The sequence below is a fragment of the Nesoenas mayeri genome (assembly GCF_963082525.1).
Source record: "Nesoenas mayeri genome assembly, chromosome: 1".
Lineage (NCBI taxonomy): Eukaryota > Metazoa > Chordata > Aves > Columbiformes > Columbidae > Nesoenas > Nesoenas mayeri.
Window position 1 is genome coordinate 56,572,412 of NC_137541.1, and position 17,877 is coordinate 56,590,288.

Consider the following 17,877-nt stretch of genomic DNA (forward strand, 5'->3'; position numbering starts at 1 on the left):
TATATGTTCAAAGTAGTAACTGACATTAATCAGAACTTGCATTTTCACTTCACCAACAGTGAATAAAGACAATCTGCTCGCTCTCTCTCTCTCATTGAAAAGTGGTTAAGTATAAAACAGAAACAAGGACAGCCAGATTTTGAGCCAATACACACCGCTATAAAACCAGCAAAATCAGCTGCTGGTCTGTCACCTGCAAAAGAGCAGCCCTGTTTTGACATTGGTTTGGACTTTGTACAGCTTAGACCTTTCTGTGGCCCTTTTTACACCAAAGCTCTAGTCAGAGGTGTAAACAAACACACAAAATCCAAACGTCTGGAGGGGAGCAGGTATTAAGTAGTTTATGGTATGAAATGTCTATTTGAACATTTAAAATGTCTACAAAAGTCTATAAAGACTTTAATAGGAACATGAAGAGGTGTGCTTCAACGCCCACCATTATGCTCAACTCCTGTCATAAGCAAAATGTACTTATCAGCTTCTCAGAATGGTCTTTTTTGTATTGTTTTATGGAGTCACCAAGGAACACCACAAAATTAAAATTGGTCCTCTTCTTGACATCAATTTGAGGAAAAAAAAAATAACCAAACATCTTCCTGCTATGGATTAAATTTTCGTTAACTGTATTTCTAGTACAATCTTTATTATGTACTTTTGGTTCCTGTTTCACCTTCTTTATCAACTCAGTTTCCTTGTTTCAAAGATACACCAGTGTATGTCTTCCCCAAATCACTGCGTTAAGGGCATACCTACAGATTATCGCTTTCCCTTGTCAAATGTGCATGAAGGGTAGCAGCCAACTGCATGTTACAGATGAAAAGCAGAACTGACAGAGAGGCTGCCATTTTTGCAGGACCTAGTTTCTGTAAACTTAACATCATATCTCAGTTACTACAGAAAATGGTCACATATTTGTAACCATCTCTCAGACTATACACTTGTGGGTCCAAAATAAATATGATCTAAATACTGTGGAGAGATTTCAGCTAGAAACCGAATCCTAGATTACAGACACTAAACCTAACATCACAGCCTTTAAAGAGACTGAATTGAAAAAATATTTACTGAGTCTCAAAGGGTAAAGTGCATTGAAACTACATCTACTTCAAGGGGCGAAAAGAAGGAATGCTAAAGACGAATAGCATGGGTAACAGGGATTACCCAGTATGTTTGCAGCGTACACAAAAAGAGAAAGCATTATCCCACCTGTAAAATGTAAGAGAGTAAAAAAAAAATAGTCCTGGAAATATGCCGTAACTTGTTAATATAAGGCTATGGAAAGTTGGTATTTCAATATGTTCTCAGTTCTGGGGACCAGAGCTAAGAAAACTCCCCCTATGAAGTACTGTGAAACTTGCAATAATATAAAAAAATTACTCAGACCATCTCCTGCATCTGAGACTATTCAGGATAAACACGTAGGACAGTGCACTGGAACTAACGAGGGATATGGTTGATTGGTGTAATTTTGGCGGGTCACTTGGGATCTACCTGAGGCTTCTGTTTCCCTATTTCTCAATTAAGAATATTACTTTCCTGCCTCACAGGTGTATTTGAAAGGTCCAGTTAATTAGTATTTCTAAAAACCCCATATTATATAGATGAGGACCAAATATTTCTAGGCAGCTGGCTAGCTCAAACACGTCTGCCTCAAAACACATGCGTCAGCATTACTCAGCCCACAAATTATAAGCTAAGAACAAGAACACACCAGTGTCATTAACCCAGTAAGTATTTTAAAGTACCTGGTAATTTCTCTTCAGTACAGACCAAGACTGGTCCATAGCATAAGGTGAGGCAATGGCAAAGATGTGAAGGAGCATGAATGCTGCAGACCTGTAAAGTGTCTAGCCCTAGGTCATCATTACCTTCTTGAGTACCAAGGTGTCCCCACAAAGTCAATGAGTCTATCACAAGAGTATGCGTAAGTTGACCATGAAATCATTAATGAGTTGGTTTGGGATTTTTTTTACTCTCGTTGAACTTCCTCATAACAGTCTCACTGACTCCCGTCTTTTACTTCTGCAAATTGTGTTATTTGTGCATTTGGCATTTCAGTACCATACAGTCTATAAAGAATAATGAAAGTCAGAGTTGCCCAATATCCCTTGATGATGTGGCACGTACTTCAGGTGTTGCCACTGTTGCCGCTACTAAGCTGAGAGAACACCAAAGAAAAAGTTACCAAAGGAACAGGAATATACTCCAATTTAAAAGACTGAAAATAATCATAGTTCTTTACAAAACTTCAATTAAAATATTGCATGAAGACCTTAATTCATTTTTCAGATCTCCAAATGGCTTTTCTTGCATGTTTTTCCTCAATCACAGTTCAAGGATTATTTTACATCACACCAGTTCACACAAGTGTCAATTCCTTTGCAATCACAGGCTCAAGAATAATCTCTTCTGCTGCTAGTACCAAGGTGCACCTGCAATACTGCCAGGATTCTAAAATTATTCAGAGTATTAAAAAAAACCCAAAACAAACAAACCCCAAAACTTCTGCTAAGGGTGCATCTGGCATATTCAACAAACACCATTCTACCTGGATGTACCTGTAACACTGAGCAGCCATCATTGTAACCAAGTTCACCAACTGCAAAAGGAATAGAAGTACGCTTGTAGATAATACTACCTTCAGATAATTTAGTACATATCTTTCTAAATTAAAGTATACTATCGACTATGGATGCACATTGCTAGAATGCACAATTTTCTTTAAGAACTATCAAGTCCAGTACCCTGCCTCCCGTGTAACCTGTGTTTGATGCTTTAGAGGAAGACAATAACTGCATAATAAACCTTTCCAGTTGTGCAATAATGCATGCTGCTGGAGAGCTGGGGTATTTCTGCCAGGCATAAAACAAGTAGAACACTGGACAAAGACAACCATTTGACCTTCAAGAATCTGTCAAATGTGGAGAGTAAGACAAACACATAAATGACCCTGAACAATAATTAAAGCTATGTACAAAATTTTTACTTTTAAAACAGGACATTACTGAACAGATAAAAAAGAAACACACAAATGCAAAGAAAGGAAGGCACACTTAACTAAGAAATGACAAGAGAGCCTTAATTCATACAGCCAACCTGTGAATTCCTTCACAAAAAACAGAAACAAAAAACACCACTCTAATTAGATTAAAATTCTGTCAGATTTCACAGGGAACTTGATATGCCACTCAGAATTCTCTTCTAGCGGAAGAAGCTTAAGGCTGAGTTTAGATGCATTTAGAGCTCTGATCAATGAACTTCAATGCGACCTCTCAAATGTCACACAAGTTAAGAAAACTATTGGGAATTAGAGGCCTTCTTGCCCATGCGGTATTAAAAAAAAAAGGCAAACAACCAAACATAGACAAAAAAAGTTGTGGTGTCTATATCCCTTGAGATGAACCAATATATCTTGTGTACGTCAAACTGAGTGAATTAATGCATTACACACATTTCATCCTGGCGGAGACACTTCAATGAGGAATGAACATAAGATAGATACCTTGAATGATTAGGTTTACCTGCTAATAATGCACATATCAAGAGGCTTTAAAAAGTGTTATAAATGCCATTAACGAGTATAGGCACCAGACCAGAATATTTATAAATTCAAAACTGGCATGTCACTCAGACTAATCAATTTAAAGAGGCACTGTGAAAGGTGGTGATGCTGCTATGCAGTAATTACTACTACTGTAGAATGAAATAGTGTTACCTAAATGAATACTTGCTCTACATTAATTCCCTTTAGTTAGACAAGTACATGAAGTATGCAGAAAAAGTTCTATTAGTCTATAAAAGGCGTTAGTGTTAAGAAATGCAAAGTATTTGCATCTTCAATTTTATAAACTTCACAAAAGGTGCAAATGATTTAATGCTTCCCAGGCTCACATAGGCAGGTCAGTACTGTTATGTCTAGTTTTCCTAGAAGTACCATCATCTCGGGGCAGTGCTTTTTGCAAGCTTGACATAGCAGCAGTTCTTTCAATGTCTATCACAGCATACAGCTCTGTGCGCCTGGTTGGAGTTTGCGGAAGTGGAGTGGTGGGGGTTTTTGGAGTCTGAGGGTTGTCGGAGTCACTACCACCTTCCAAGTCAACCTGTATGTAGTTGAGCTGCCTGTGTTCTAAACTTGGACGCCTAATGTCAAAGTTAAAGACTGTTGGGGTACAGTCCCGACGTCGTGTAAATTCTACTTTATGAGCACTTGTTGGTACTGTTACATTCTCTGTATTGACATAATTATGCATTGGATCTAGGTTATTGTGATAGCCATTCAGAGACGGGGTCTTTGGTCCTAAACTGTCATCTTCATCTCTACTCAGCTTGTGGGCTTCCCAAACAGGAGGCAAGGATGGCAAGTTCTCATAGTTCAACAGTGCAGTTCTTCTCTGAGCAGAGTTGTTAATGTTCTGGGTGTCTGAGGTACTGGTTGATGTCAAACGACCTCTCCTGACCCCTGAGGCACTAGGGATTGATAACCTGTTTATATTTTCATACACCAATTTATTACCAGATGGTGTTTCTCGACGTTCATCGCTGTCGTACCCTGTGTCCCATTCAGTGTTGTTTGTGCTGCTGCCACTGACTTGGTCTCTCCCAAGTTGCTCCAGTTTCTCTCTTTCCATTAACTGCCTTTGAACAGGTGTTGGTCCTAAAACAAACTTGACCCCTTCAGGCTCCAGGAGAACCTGTGCATCTCTGTCATCAGTACACATCTGATCTTCTTTCTCTTTAGTTGTCTCAGTGTTGGAAAGCTTTGACTCCAGTGGCGCATGCACACTTGATCGATTTTTTCTTTCCTCTTGTACCCCAGTAGTGTTGACGTAAGTATGTACCTGAAGGGGGAAGAAAAAAAAGAAGGCAATTCAAATGCTATTTGCACCTTTTTTTCCCCTCCAAATTGCTTTCCTTAACTCCCTACTTCTCTAATAAAAATACCTGAAAACCAAATCTTGTGATAACAGCTGTTTAAAAGCAAAGGTCATCTCTCTCAAATTTGCTGAACTGTGCACAGTTTGGTTTGGGGTTTTTCTCCCCCTGAAATTTTGTTGTTGGTTTTGTTAACGTTATCCTAACAAAAGAACAGAATTTACATACTGCACTAATAATTATTTTATCTCAGTTGTGTCCTAGTTACAGCTTTTCAGGGTCTATTCCAGCTCTGCTCTGGGCAGGGAAAACTTGGGCTGCTCCAACTTAACTCATTAGATCACTTGGACAAATCAGTGATGCAGGGCTCTACTTTGCTGTCTACTTTCCAAGACAATGACAATAGTCACTTTGGCTAAATTTATCTTTGTAATTTCCACACCACAAAGGAAATTCACGGTCCATTTAAAAACTGAAGTAGAAAAATAGACAATTCCGTATGAACTGTGGCACTCAGAATTAAAAAGGAGCAGGAGTTGGCACCAGATGCCACTAAGAAAGGCATAAATACACCACTAGTTTATCCCTCCAAGTTCCCATGGTGGATCAACACAAGCTGAAAGGGAAGGAGATATAAGGGTGGGTGTCAAGAGGATGGGACCAGACTCCTTTCAGTAGTGCCCAACAACAGGGTAATAGGCACAGACTGAAGCACAGGAGGTTCCATCTAAACATGAGGAGAAACTTCTTTACTCTGAGGGTGCCAGAGCCCTGGAACAGGCTGCCCAGAGAGGTTGTTGAGTCTCCTTCTCTGGAGACATTCAAAAGCCCCCTGGACACATTCCTATGCAATCTGCTCTGGGTGACCCTGCTTTAGCAGTTGGGTTGGACTGGATGATCTTCAGGGGTCCCTTCCAACTTCAACCACTCTGAGATTCTGCCAACAGTTACAGATTTTCTCCTTGACAGAAATAAACCAAATAGCTTATGTTCAGCAAAAGACTAAGGGGTAATGGACAACAGCTGTAATAGGGAAAAAAAAACCACAAACCTGATGACATATTAGGGAGAAAAGCTTTCTCAAAAGTAGTCAAACAGTGGAACACAAGGCTCAAAGCATGACAGGACAAGGCTCTGTACAGCCACATCTAACTTTAAAATTTGACCTAGAGGACTCTAGAGGTCCCTTCTAACCTAAACTATTCCATGATTTCTATTTGCGAAATAGTAGACTTATATGCAAAAAGCACAATTTATGTGTTTAAAAATCATTACGGAAATTGTTGAAGAGTCTATGCAAACTTTCTATATCTTTATTTGTATATAAATATGAAGAGCAACTTAAAAGAGTTACTCTTCCTCAACAAGCCATGCTACAACGTATAATTTTAAAGATGCAAAGCAAATACTATTCTGAGGTAGTTAGCATATTACAGAAATAGATTCCTACTGATAAACACAAATGAAAGCATACAGAACAAGCATTAGAAAAAAAACTAAACTACTGTAGAACCTAAGTTATATAAGGGGGAAAAAAAAAAATACCCACTGGCTCCTCTGCTACAAGTAAAGGATGTGTTGATTCTTCACCAACAGAGGGGAGGCGTGCACTTCCGACAGAAGGATGTCTGCTGGAAGGATGTGATGAAGCATCTCCAAAAGATGGGTATCTGGGATAGCCGTTAGGTAAACTTTGTGCATTGAACCCAGGAGCTGATTCAATTAGAAAACAAGCAAAAACATATTAAAATAGGACATTTTACTGTATATGAGTAAGATGCTTTATATCTTCATTTATGATTTGCAAAAGAGAAATTAAAATATGTAAAATAGTATTAAATATCCACAAGACTCAGTTTTGCTGAGGGGAAAGAAAAGGAAAGCAAATGGCAGAGTATAGCATCCCAGTATTTACTAGGAAACATCTGAAGCAACCGTGGAAATCTAGGTGTATTACATACCACAGTCCTCCCAGTAAACTCCCTGTTCAACTTCTTGTACCATTAACAACATGCTTCCCTAACAAACAGGGACTTATTTACTGAAGCTTTCCCTGAAATAATAACCTGGAATTCCTAATTTCAAATATCAAGCCATATGCCTGGGATTACTTAAAATCCTCTGGTATTTTTACAAGGCCTTCACTCTACTCATCCATCTACCCATAGCAAAAGAAAGACTGCAAAACCACTATACAAGTGATATTACCATTACTTTTTTTCCTAATAAAAAGGTTGGAATATCGCCCAATATTAACATTTCTCAGAAATCCTACAAGTAAAATATGGTGATAAAGCAACTCAACAGGTGTGCACTAAAGCAGTGTATTCCTATGCAACAACTAAGTTTCCAAAACTTATTTCTTAAAGCTGAATAACTTGACGATGGCAATTTAGTTCCCAAGACTTAAGATTGTCAAAAGAGAATCCTCAGCAAGTACCTCAAGAGAATGCATTACTGGTAATTAGCCTCTTAGCTGAAAATAGCATTTAATTTGCATTAAATCTTCAAGTAATTAAAAAGGAAACTAATTTAAAGCCAAGTAGCACATTACATTCAGGTATGTCATCTGACAGTGTAACCATACTTACTGGTAGGCGTTCGAGGGGTTCTTGGAGCTTCCAACTCAGTTTGATGATTATTCCTTTCTACTACTGGTTCTTCTACCACATTTATGCTATTATTCTGCATTATCTCTTGCAACATATTAAATAGCTCTTCTGCACGTGCACATTTAAAGGCAAAGATTCCTATAAGTACATAAGAAAAAAAAAAAATCAAAATCCTTTAACATAAGAAACATGCCTTAAAACGTATATAACTTTCAAACAATAGAACTGGAATCCATGTAATGAATACCTGTTAAAGAAGCAAAAACGTTAAGAAATTGTAATTGCATCAAAACACACAAAATTACTATAAGAACCTTTGAAGAATATGATTCCCATGCACCAAAAGTTAAATTAGAAAAATGATTCAGTTAAAATCAAAACTAAGTTTTGAGTGCTAAATGAGGGGTTAAAACCAAACCAAAACAAACAACAGGGTAAGGTTTTTTCTTTTTTAAGCGGATATAAAGGATACCTGTTAAATATATATATATATATATTTTTAAGTGAAACTACTGTGGTGCTACAAGGTCATGTTTTTTAAACCAATTTCTATTAAATTACCATAAAAATAAGAAACCTGCACAACTGGAAAGAAGGATTTAAACACCGGGTAAAATTTAGTTTCTTTAAGAAGATTAAAATGAAAAGCTACTAAGACAAACTGTGTGAAACAGACAGCAACAAACTAATCGCTTTAGGCTAAAGGATAAACACAGAACACAAAGTTAGCAGCAATACCATCTATTTTGCGTGTGTATTGTGCCACTTTGCCTTGAAACAGCAGGGAGCGCCCCGACTTACCCTCACCAGCAAAGTCGCAGCTTTGGATTATTCTTCCATTGAAAGCATGAAGTTAAAGTTGACATGCTTGTTAACTGTGGGTGCAGGTGCTCATTTTTTCAAGTGAGTATTACAGTCTTAAAACACTACTAAAAACTACCTACCCATATAGTTTGCTCTCTAAGTGCAATTATGATAATACGCTGGCAATTACTATCATCGTATCTTTATTTAAGGATGCAGAACTGTGACAGATCAGAACCAGGAGAAATGCTTCACATGGCAGAAGTTCATAAAAAAGCAGCTGGGAAGATACCGAATGGGCTAAGAGGAATGATGCTCACCAATTAGTATTCTGCTGGTGTAGTGAATAAGCTTCATGCTTGCAACACAGCAGCTGTAGAGCTGCTTCTGCTACATGTCCCCGACTCATGATCCAGCTCAAGTGCAATACTCCACACCTAACTTTTTTATTATTTCTGAAAATTCACACTGGATACTTAATTCTTAAGGGAGAAAAAAAGGTTTACAAGCTTTAAAAAGCTCCCAGTATGTTTCTGAGAAATTCAGCTGCCTTTATCCCTTTGTTTAAAAAAAGTGATTCCAAATTGCTGATTCCTTAAAATATGAGATGAACCAAACTGGCACTGAAACTGCAAGCAAAAACAACTTGATGAAACCTTCATTTTTATTAAATACAGTCACATTAAATACAATGTGATCTGTCCCTTACACAATATGGTGACACACCAGCTCCTCCAAGTTTTCTGTCCTGAATTATCTATTAGCTGTGCACCCAAAACATGTCTTGAAGGTTTTTAATACCTAGCACAAACTCAATGTTTCACCATCAGTGCATTCTGACAGCTTATCAATAGATATAATTTGAGATTAAATGGAAAACACAAACAAGAATGTTGGCTCATGCAATCGGTAAAAGTTGTGAGGCAGTATTGAGAGTATTCTCAAATGAAAAACTTCTCAGTCATCTCACCAAGTGAAGATTAAGTTTTGCAACTGTGCCCACAAAAGCCAGTGTAGGTCTGAGGAACAATGCTCCATTGCAAAATGGAAGCAAAGAGAACATTTTTTGCCAGATTTCTTTTTTTCTCAATATTCACAGTATTTTAATATTACATAAGGCAGGCAAGAAACAAAAGAGGGAGGAAAGGGCTGCTGCTCACACAGCCTGCTTAATCTTCTCTATTAACAAACAGGAGGGAAGCAGGGAAGTCAGTTAGACTTGGTAGAAAAATTTGCAGATGTGCTAATAGGTCATGGAAAAGAACCTTCAAAATAGTATTTTCAATGGAATTTTATTAGTATCTATTTTACATGTTTAGAAGCAGCAGTAAATTAAACCTGTAAAATCAAATAAAACTATTTTCTTCAAAACAAAGTTCACTGCTTTCTTAGAAGTCTGAAAAGTTAGTTTACTATGGAGTATACCACAACACTTGAAAATATCTCTATTTCTCATTAGGAGATGAGCTCAGAATGCCTTCTAAACTCTTATTAAAAACAAAACAAAACACACCTGTCTTTACCTCTGCTTGGATAATGAAGATTGTTTATTATCAAGTGCTTTCAACTTCCTGATTTTTTACAGTGAAATTTAAAAAAATGCAATTGCTAGATACCATTATTGATAAAACCACTAGTAAATGCTAAAAAACTGTAAGAAAATAAAAACGCAACTTCATTTCACAAAGTGTGAACCATAAGAATTCCAACTACACACAGCTACATTGAGGCAGAAAGATGCAAAAAGAGGCAGAGACTTCAGCCAAAACAGCTGTTTCCTCAGCACTGCAGTGAGGAGAGAGAAAAGCCTCAATTTTCTCACTGGGAGCCAACCTTGGGCAAGGCAGGCATGATCTGGGAACTGGAAACGTAATCACCTTTTCCCAGTTAAAGCCACACAGAAAATAACTGAGCGTAGCTGGAGTTCACACACTTCATAGAAAAATGTGTCAAAGTTTGAGAATGATGTCACTGATAGAAATGAAAGTGGCCTTTGTTTTAGGACGAAGACGAAACCCAAGTGTGTTACTGAAGGGTAGGAACATTCAACCCATGCCAATGCTCCAGTCCTTTAAGAATGTAAAAATGGAGATTTCTTTGAATTCTGAGGAGATTCCTCCACATTTTCAGGTTTCACTGCCTCTCCCCAAAAGTCAAGTCAGGCCCTAAGGTAGGAGAATCTCCCTGTCAAAACCACCTCCCAAGCTGACCAGAAGTATCCACACATACATGAAGTGTTCCAGACTGACAATGCCGAAAATTACACGCAACTCAAATCCTGATTTTACCATAAGACCATTCGTCATAAGGTAACTTACTTTTTTCTTTTCAGAAACCACATTCAAACTATAGCCTCTATAACCCTTGCCGAAGAACAGGTAAACATACTTTTTTAAAACATCTTCCACCACCAAAAAGCTTTATATGCAAAAATTCCACATACCTTGTCCAGTTTGACACCTTCGGCCACTTTCAAAAGAGAAAAGATTTGAGTCATAGCCATAGCGACGGAGACAGAGGTAGTGCCATTTTACAGAGTCCCTTTTACGGGTGTACAAAATTAGTTCTGTATCCGTAAGCTCCATTATGCCAGAACCCAGTTCATTACCATCATCATCCACATTAATGACCTATAAAAAGAGAAGTTAAATAGCGTTAGGTAAGGACTCTTTTGAGCACCAGTACCATTACTAATAATGTTTCACCTATGTGCTTCATCTGCCTTGCGGCATGAGTTATGATCCTTAAGGTAAAAGTCTTTAAAAAAAACAAACCTCACCAAACCAGTTCCTTTCCTCCCCCAGCGCAGAATTAATAGACATTTTAAAGCAATATGAATAAGACTGCATAACACCGTTGTAAAATCTGAGGAAAAATTTTAAATAGAAGAGATACATAAGTTTGGGTTTTTTTTTTTTAATTGGCTTTATGTATGTATTCTAGTATTTCCACACAGATAAGGCATACCCCAGCTAATGGAATCCTTCAGAGCCCCATTCCTAAAATAAATATTTGCTTTGTCATATAACCCCACTTACAGTTGGGAAAAGGAATGAAAAAGGATAAGGGGCTCCAAGATAAAGCTTCCTTCACATACCTGTATAGCTTTGCACTATGCTGAATCACCACGCTGTTTCAGATTTTTTTTTCCTGCCTTTTTAACATCAACAAATAATTCAAATACCCTATGGTTATCTGGCATGAAAACATGTGTATAAAGCTTAAACTCTTATTCTTTCTGCTTTTCAACCAGTTGGAGGTCATCCACATCTTTCATGGAATTTGGACAATGTGTATTTCCTCTGCATGTATTTTATCTCACAATACTCTTTTAGTGGGATTCTTTCTTACCCAATAAAAAGGCTATCAAAAAATCTGCCCTATGGTATCAATTAATGTTACTCCTTCAAGAGACAACTTGAAACCTAGTAAATTGAAAAGAATTAGGAATAGTTTCCTCTGCCACTGAGGATTACGCCAACTTTCTTCATTTTGCAAATTACATTCTTTCATCTACTCCCCCCTGCTGCTAAATCAGTAACCCACACCAACAATAGAGAAATTCTGCGAGGAGAAAAAAAATAGGAACTAGTTACACAAAGTGATGTCAAATGCATAAAAAGCAAGAAAACAGAAAAATATTCTATCCTTCAGCTTTTTGTACTGATAATATTAAACATTTCCAGAAATTCCCATGGCTTTAAAGCTCATTTCAGTGTTGCCCTAAGGCAACGCATGAATCATTTTTCACCATGGAAGCATTACATTCGTTTGCCAACTCACAGAGACAGTTTGGAGCACAGAAGCAAATCTTATTTGTGTGACTATGCAAAGGTATATTTACTTAAAGTCACTGACGTCAGTAGCTTTACATTAAGCATGTTAAGCACATGAACAAGTGTTCACAAGCTTACAAATTCCAGAGATGTAAGAGACAGAAGCATGTTTATCAATAAAATTTCTTCAAGTAAAGGATAAAAGTTCTCAAAATGCTACAGTCAGTAGTGATGTTCAAGTAAAATCAGCAGTCCTAAGATTTTCCATTGCTGACCCCATATCCAGGCTCATAATCACAGTTCTCCAACAGCTCTTCCTTAATCCTTACGACTCCCTTCCTAACTTCCATAACCTTCCAGAGGCAACATCACTTACTTGGGCCCTACCAGCTGACATGGAGATGGACCCAAAGCACAGGGCCTCTTCTCCTTCCTGAAGATTAAAACCGTCATTAACAAACCCAGACTGTCTAGAGAATTCCTGTCACTGCTGGTAAGAGTATTTCTCAAAGGGGCAAGAGAAACCTGTAGCCACGGACACATCTGCAACTGTGCCATGTTTTAACCGTTCAGTAATGCTCACCCTATTTTCATTCATTTTTCTTCCACCACATACCTACTCTGCAAGAAAACAACAAAATAGTTCACAGCACACCATGTTAGCTGCTTACCTTAAACTTGTTTCGATGGTTATCTGAGACAGTTTCTTTATCTGGACAGCTACAACAGCTACCCATGACTTCTTTAGAAAACCATGTGATGTCTAAAGGGGATACAAAAAATTAAAAATTATTATTTAGTTAAGTAAAAATACAGTATCATCAACAAAACAACCCAACACAAATTGCTCTCTAAAATTACAAGTCTTCATGATGAATTTTGCAGTGACAAGTAATTAAAAAAATAAACTTAATATTACAAATATTTTTAAACAGTGAAGTTAGATTTGGCATGAAGGGGCGACAACACCAAGCTGTGTAAGTCCTACCATAATTCAACCTGACGTTACTACCAAACAGACCAGTTTGAGTTGTCACCTTAATTCCCATGGTAGCAGCTTGGTGGAAAACAAAACCCAAAAACTTACTGGGTGTGATTCTCATCTCCTAAATTAGGGCCTTTATACAAGGCAACTACCTGACTCAGGTTCCATCTGAACGAGCACTCCCCAAGCTTAAACTGGGGCGCACAGCCCTCCTGAGGCCCACGCAAGCCCTGGGCTGCTGGAGGCAAGACAAACAGCCAGCACGGTGCTCCTGAAAGGCTCCCTGGCTCTGGCAGCTCCAGGGCTGGTTTGCAGGGGAGCGTGGAGGCGTTCCAGGCCTGGAGGCAGCCCTGTGCTGGCAGCTGTGCAGTGAGGCTCTCTGTGCTTCCACTTTTAAATGCTTCCCATATAGCAATGTACATAAAACTATGTAATCAAAGTCCAGGGAAGGAAAAAGAAAATCCACATTCAACGCAAATATTTTAGAACTTGGGGTTTTTTGTTTCTATTAAGGTTTGGATTGTGTTACACAGTCTATTTCATTTGCCATAAAACAGAAAAATATTCAACCAACACAGAACAGCATGGCTAAATTAAGGAAACAAAAAATACACATCTGATATTTTTGATATTTTCATCTGGTTTTTTATGTATGGAAAAACTTTCATAAAACAGTATGAGAAAGTGTTCATAGAACCAAATCTCACAACTTGCTTCTCCTCCCTCTACCACCTTGTAGAAGGTAGTAAGTTTTGTATTTCTTAAATATAAGAATATGAGGCAAAAGAAAACCCATTTACATGACCTTGGTATTGGATAAGAACTAGAATTTCCACTACACAAATGAAAAGTGGGGCAAAATCCTGAAAGAGAGCTAGTAAGTCAAAAGAAGACATATTAGGAATCAAGAAGAAGGAAGACAGAACTGGTTAATAACTTTTTCTGACTAAAAGGGAAAAAAAAAAATCAGATGTCACTTGAAGAAAACCGAGACTTGCTTTCTAGACAGGCGTTTGTATTATTAGCATGCAATGGTAGTATCCAAGTAGCTCTTTAGTCTGCTGAAAAATAAGGTACAAGAAACAGAAGGAAGCACATCTAGCTCTTCTCCTCTTCTAGACCAGAAAAGCCACGCAAAAGCAATGCTGCTGCTCTAGAGACTGGATACATTCTGTGCAAATCTGCAGAGGTGCAACTTAGAACTTGAACAGAAAGAGTAACAGCATGGCTTGGATTAATCCAGTAACACAGAGACAGACTCAGTCAAAATCATGGATTCTTTAATGTCATTCCTGGCCATAACATGAAAACATGCATTAATATGACAGAGCTTTTTTCCCCCCAACTCAACATGGAACTGGAGGGTTGGTTGTTTGCTTCTACTCTTGCAAAGAACTATGCTACACACAAGTGTTTCTTTGCAAAGTGATGAGAGGTCCTGAATTTTCTCAGTCTCTCAATTACAAACTACTTTTAAGAGTCTTCACACATACATTTCATTGTTATTTTAACTACTCCATTTTTTTTTCCCTGAAGAATTCTGCCTGTTTTATTTAGAAAGGTAGATACAGCTAAGGACATCTATTACTAATTTCCTACCCTGGCACCCAACAATTCCTCACTACAGTAACATTCACATGCTACCCTCTTCATTCTGAGAATACACCGCTCAAGACAGCAAAATGTGAAAATAGCTGCAATGCAGATTAACAACAAATATAATATAAATCTCCAGCTAAGACTTTTCAAGCTCTGGTCCATACAGCACTCAAGTGTGGCAAAACAGAAGCCTCTATGAGCCTTCAAGCACAGATGCTTACAGTTAATAAAGTCCAATCTTAAACCTCCCAAAACCTTTTGACAAAGTGGAAACAAAACTAGACAGCAGGATGCTGTTACAGCATCACGATTTCCTTTGCATTTGGCAAAAAGATAACTGATCGAATCTGCTGGAGGCAGGTGCTAGCAAACTCAAAGAGACAATTTACTGTGAAGCAGTTTAGGAGAAATCACTAGAGATGCAAGTGAAAATATGTAGTATGTGAAGGCGTAGGAAATATTGCTACTGCATCCCAAGAACAACAAAGAAAGGGCATGTGATCAATAATCATAAAAGCTCGTTATTTTGTCTCTAGTAACGGTCTCTAATGGTAATAGTTCAGAAAACTAAGAACTGCAATGCTGCTTCAAAGGAGAGATGTGAACCAAGGCTAACAGGAAGAAATTAAATAGGTAGGGAACTGGTAGAGTTAAAAATCACTCACCTAGATTTGGCCATTAATATTCCCAGGCTCTGCTGCAGCATCAGGGCTTCTGTCATACTTCAAAGTGTCATGCTGTCTTGCCACAGAACTAATCATTGGACCTAGAACTAGAAGAGTACATAAAAATGTGTTTTTTCTTGGGTTTAAGATGCCAGTTAGTAAACTAATCAAAATACATATGTTTTTTATATTTTAGCAATACTATGTCAAGTGAGGTCTTCATGGCCAGAGTGCATCTTAAGTGGAGTTGCAGACAATAAACAGATCTCGTAGAGCTTTCCCAGCATTTTAGTGCCTATCTGGTCTTGGAAGAAAATAATCTGGTGTCCCTTTCTGCAGTGTAGCATGTCACGCTGGCAACTCTACTCATCCTCTACTCACTCCTTACCCAATGTAGTGTGTGGACATGACAGATGCAAAGTTCCAATTATCTTTAGCACATATCAACCAAACCACAGCAAATAGAATACATCCAATTTTGTTTAACTCCCTCTTGCTTCTCCTGCTGAACGTATACCAATGCCGACTTGTACGGCTAACACCTCACCCTTTCTTTGTTTCCCTCTCATGATTCTTGCTGTATGACTTTAACCATAAATTGCTTGATTTCACCTTTCCCCAGCCCCCCCGCCCCGATCATTCTCATACTCGCTCTCCTCTCACATTTACCACTGCAAGTTCAACTCCTGCTTCCATCAGGCTGACAGTTGGCAGCCTCTATTCTCCATTTGTAAAATTGCCAAACAAGCACTTGGTGTTTCCTTTGAGGCTGCTTCTTGAACTCAAGAGAAGGGCTAAAATGGGCTTTATTAGCCTTCCTTATCAGCCTTTCAGGAGGTCAGTGCCAACATGTTTGAGATCTCTACAGCTTTGCTTATCAAGGCTGCTGGAATTCTTTGTATTCATCTGCTATCCTCTGCCCTGGACTTGGATTAAAAGCACTTTGGGAAACTAAAACACTCTTCTTTTCTGTGTAGTATCAAGTGTAACATAGTCCCAAGCTCATCCCAGGCCCCATCACTGTAAGAGTTGCAGAATGTTCTTACTATGGAGGGATTGTGCAAGAGAATAGCATAAATTCAATACTGGTAAATGCAAAATAATATACCCAGCAAAGGAGCTCTATCTGTCAGGAAGACAGATCAGTCATGGAGTCACATCGTTCAGTGAAAACATTAGCTCAATAATTATCATAAAGCACATGAAGCAGAACTGTTCAGAAAGAAGAGTCGGAACAGAAATATGAATCCACAGTGCATCCACATATGTATTAATTTATGCAATCATGCCTTCCCCATAAAAAATATACAGTAAAACCAGAAATATGCTACTAGAAGTGCTCAGCATGCAAAAAAGGACCACACAGGGCACAGAAATGATGAGTACTGAATTATAGGTGACATGGAAAAGATAAAAAAAGCCCAACTATTTTCCAAATGCAAGCTCTAGGGAGCAGCAACTGACATTAATAAGGAGTAGGCTGGAAAACAAACAAACAAAAACACACACACACACACACACACAAAACCAAAACAAACACCACAAAAATCGATTTTGCGCATGGTATGTAGTTAAACTTTGTCATCCATGTCTTGTGGGAATGAGTTCAAAAATTTAAAGATTCAGAAAGTAACTGGACAAATACAAAGAAAGAAATACATATTATATCTGTGATTCTTATATATATATATATATATATTTATATCTAAATCTATCTATCTATCTATCTCCATGAAGAGCTTTGAAACTCAAGGATGTCACATCTGGCTCAAAAAGTCTCTAAACTGCAGATTCTTAGAAGAGTATTAGAGAATGATCTTAAAACACTCCTCCTTACTATTCCCTTTCCTATATACTTACTATTGGCTGTCAGAATTTACTACTTACTGTCAGAAACAGGATCCTAGACAAACTGATGCTTCATGCCTGACCCAATATAGCCATTCCTAGTTAACCAAAAAGGATGACAGACTCAGCACATTTTTTTTAGTGCAGTGTCATAAGAGATTTTTAAAAAAAGTATTTAACTTGAAACTAAAACCTAGATTTCACAAAGGTACAGAGGATAACCTTATTGAACTGTTTGATGGATATGTATATTTACAAACACATACTTAACATAAAGATTCTCTGCTGCGCATAAGTGGTATTTAGCATCAGGAACTTGCAGCAAGTCACCAGCCCTTCATGTAACACATTTGCCCTTCCACCATAAGCTTTATTGATCTTGGACAAAGTTGTAGACAGTTCTATTAAAGATCTATCCCTCTGCACCACACACGGGTTCTGGTTCTGTGACAGCCCTACCCAATCTAGCTGGTATTGTCTACTTTGTTTTTTGGCCAGGTTAGATTTTTGTTGGCTTAGCACACCAAGCCAGCACAGTAGAGAGTCTGGCAAGTGCCAGGGCCAGCTGGGAACAGAATCACAGCCTTAGTCACCTCTGCCCAGTGTTCAGAAAGCCTAACCCCTGGGGCTAGTTACTGGAATTTACTCAGATTACTAAACTCCCTTCTAAAACCTTCAGGACAGGAGAAAGGAAAGATGAAGCAGAAAGCATGACC

At 38.1% G+C, this 17,877-nt stretch overlaps 1 protein-coding gene across 2 annotated transcripts in view; it reads right to left on the reverse strand.

The window, feature by feature from the left end:
- Positions 1 to 2,660: 2,660 nt before the first annotated feature.
- Positions 2,661 to 17,877, reverse strand: part of FRS2 (fibroblast growth factor receptor substrate 2) — a 52,046-nt gene continuing 36,829 nt past the window's right edge. For both annotated transcript variants that reach the window (XM_080363425.1, XM_080363426.1), the window contains 6 exons: positions 15,314 to 15,420; positions 12,736 to 12,827; positions 10,732 to 10,918; positions 7,464 to 7,622; positions 6,422 to 6,585; positions 2,661 to 4,838 (listed from right to left, as the gene is read on the reverse strand). In XM_080363425.1, the coding sequence (XP_080219551.1) occupies positions 3,888 to 4,838; positions 6,422 to 6,585; positions 7,464 to 7,622; positions 10,732 to 10,918; positions 12,736 to 12,801 (1,527 nt within the window). In that variant the 5' untranslated portion in view covers positions 12,802 to 12,827; positions 15,314 to 15,420 and the 3' untranslated portion in view covers positions 2,661 to 3,887. The remainder of the gene's footprint in view (positions 4,839 to 6,421; positions 6,586 to 7,463; positions 7,623 to 10,731; positions 10,919 to 12,735; positions 12,828 to 15,313; positions 15,421 to 17,877) is intronic.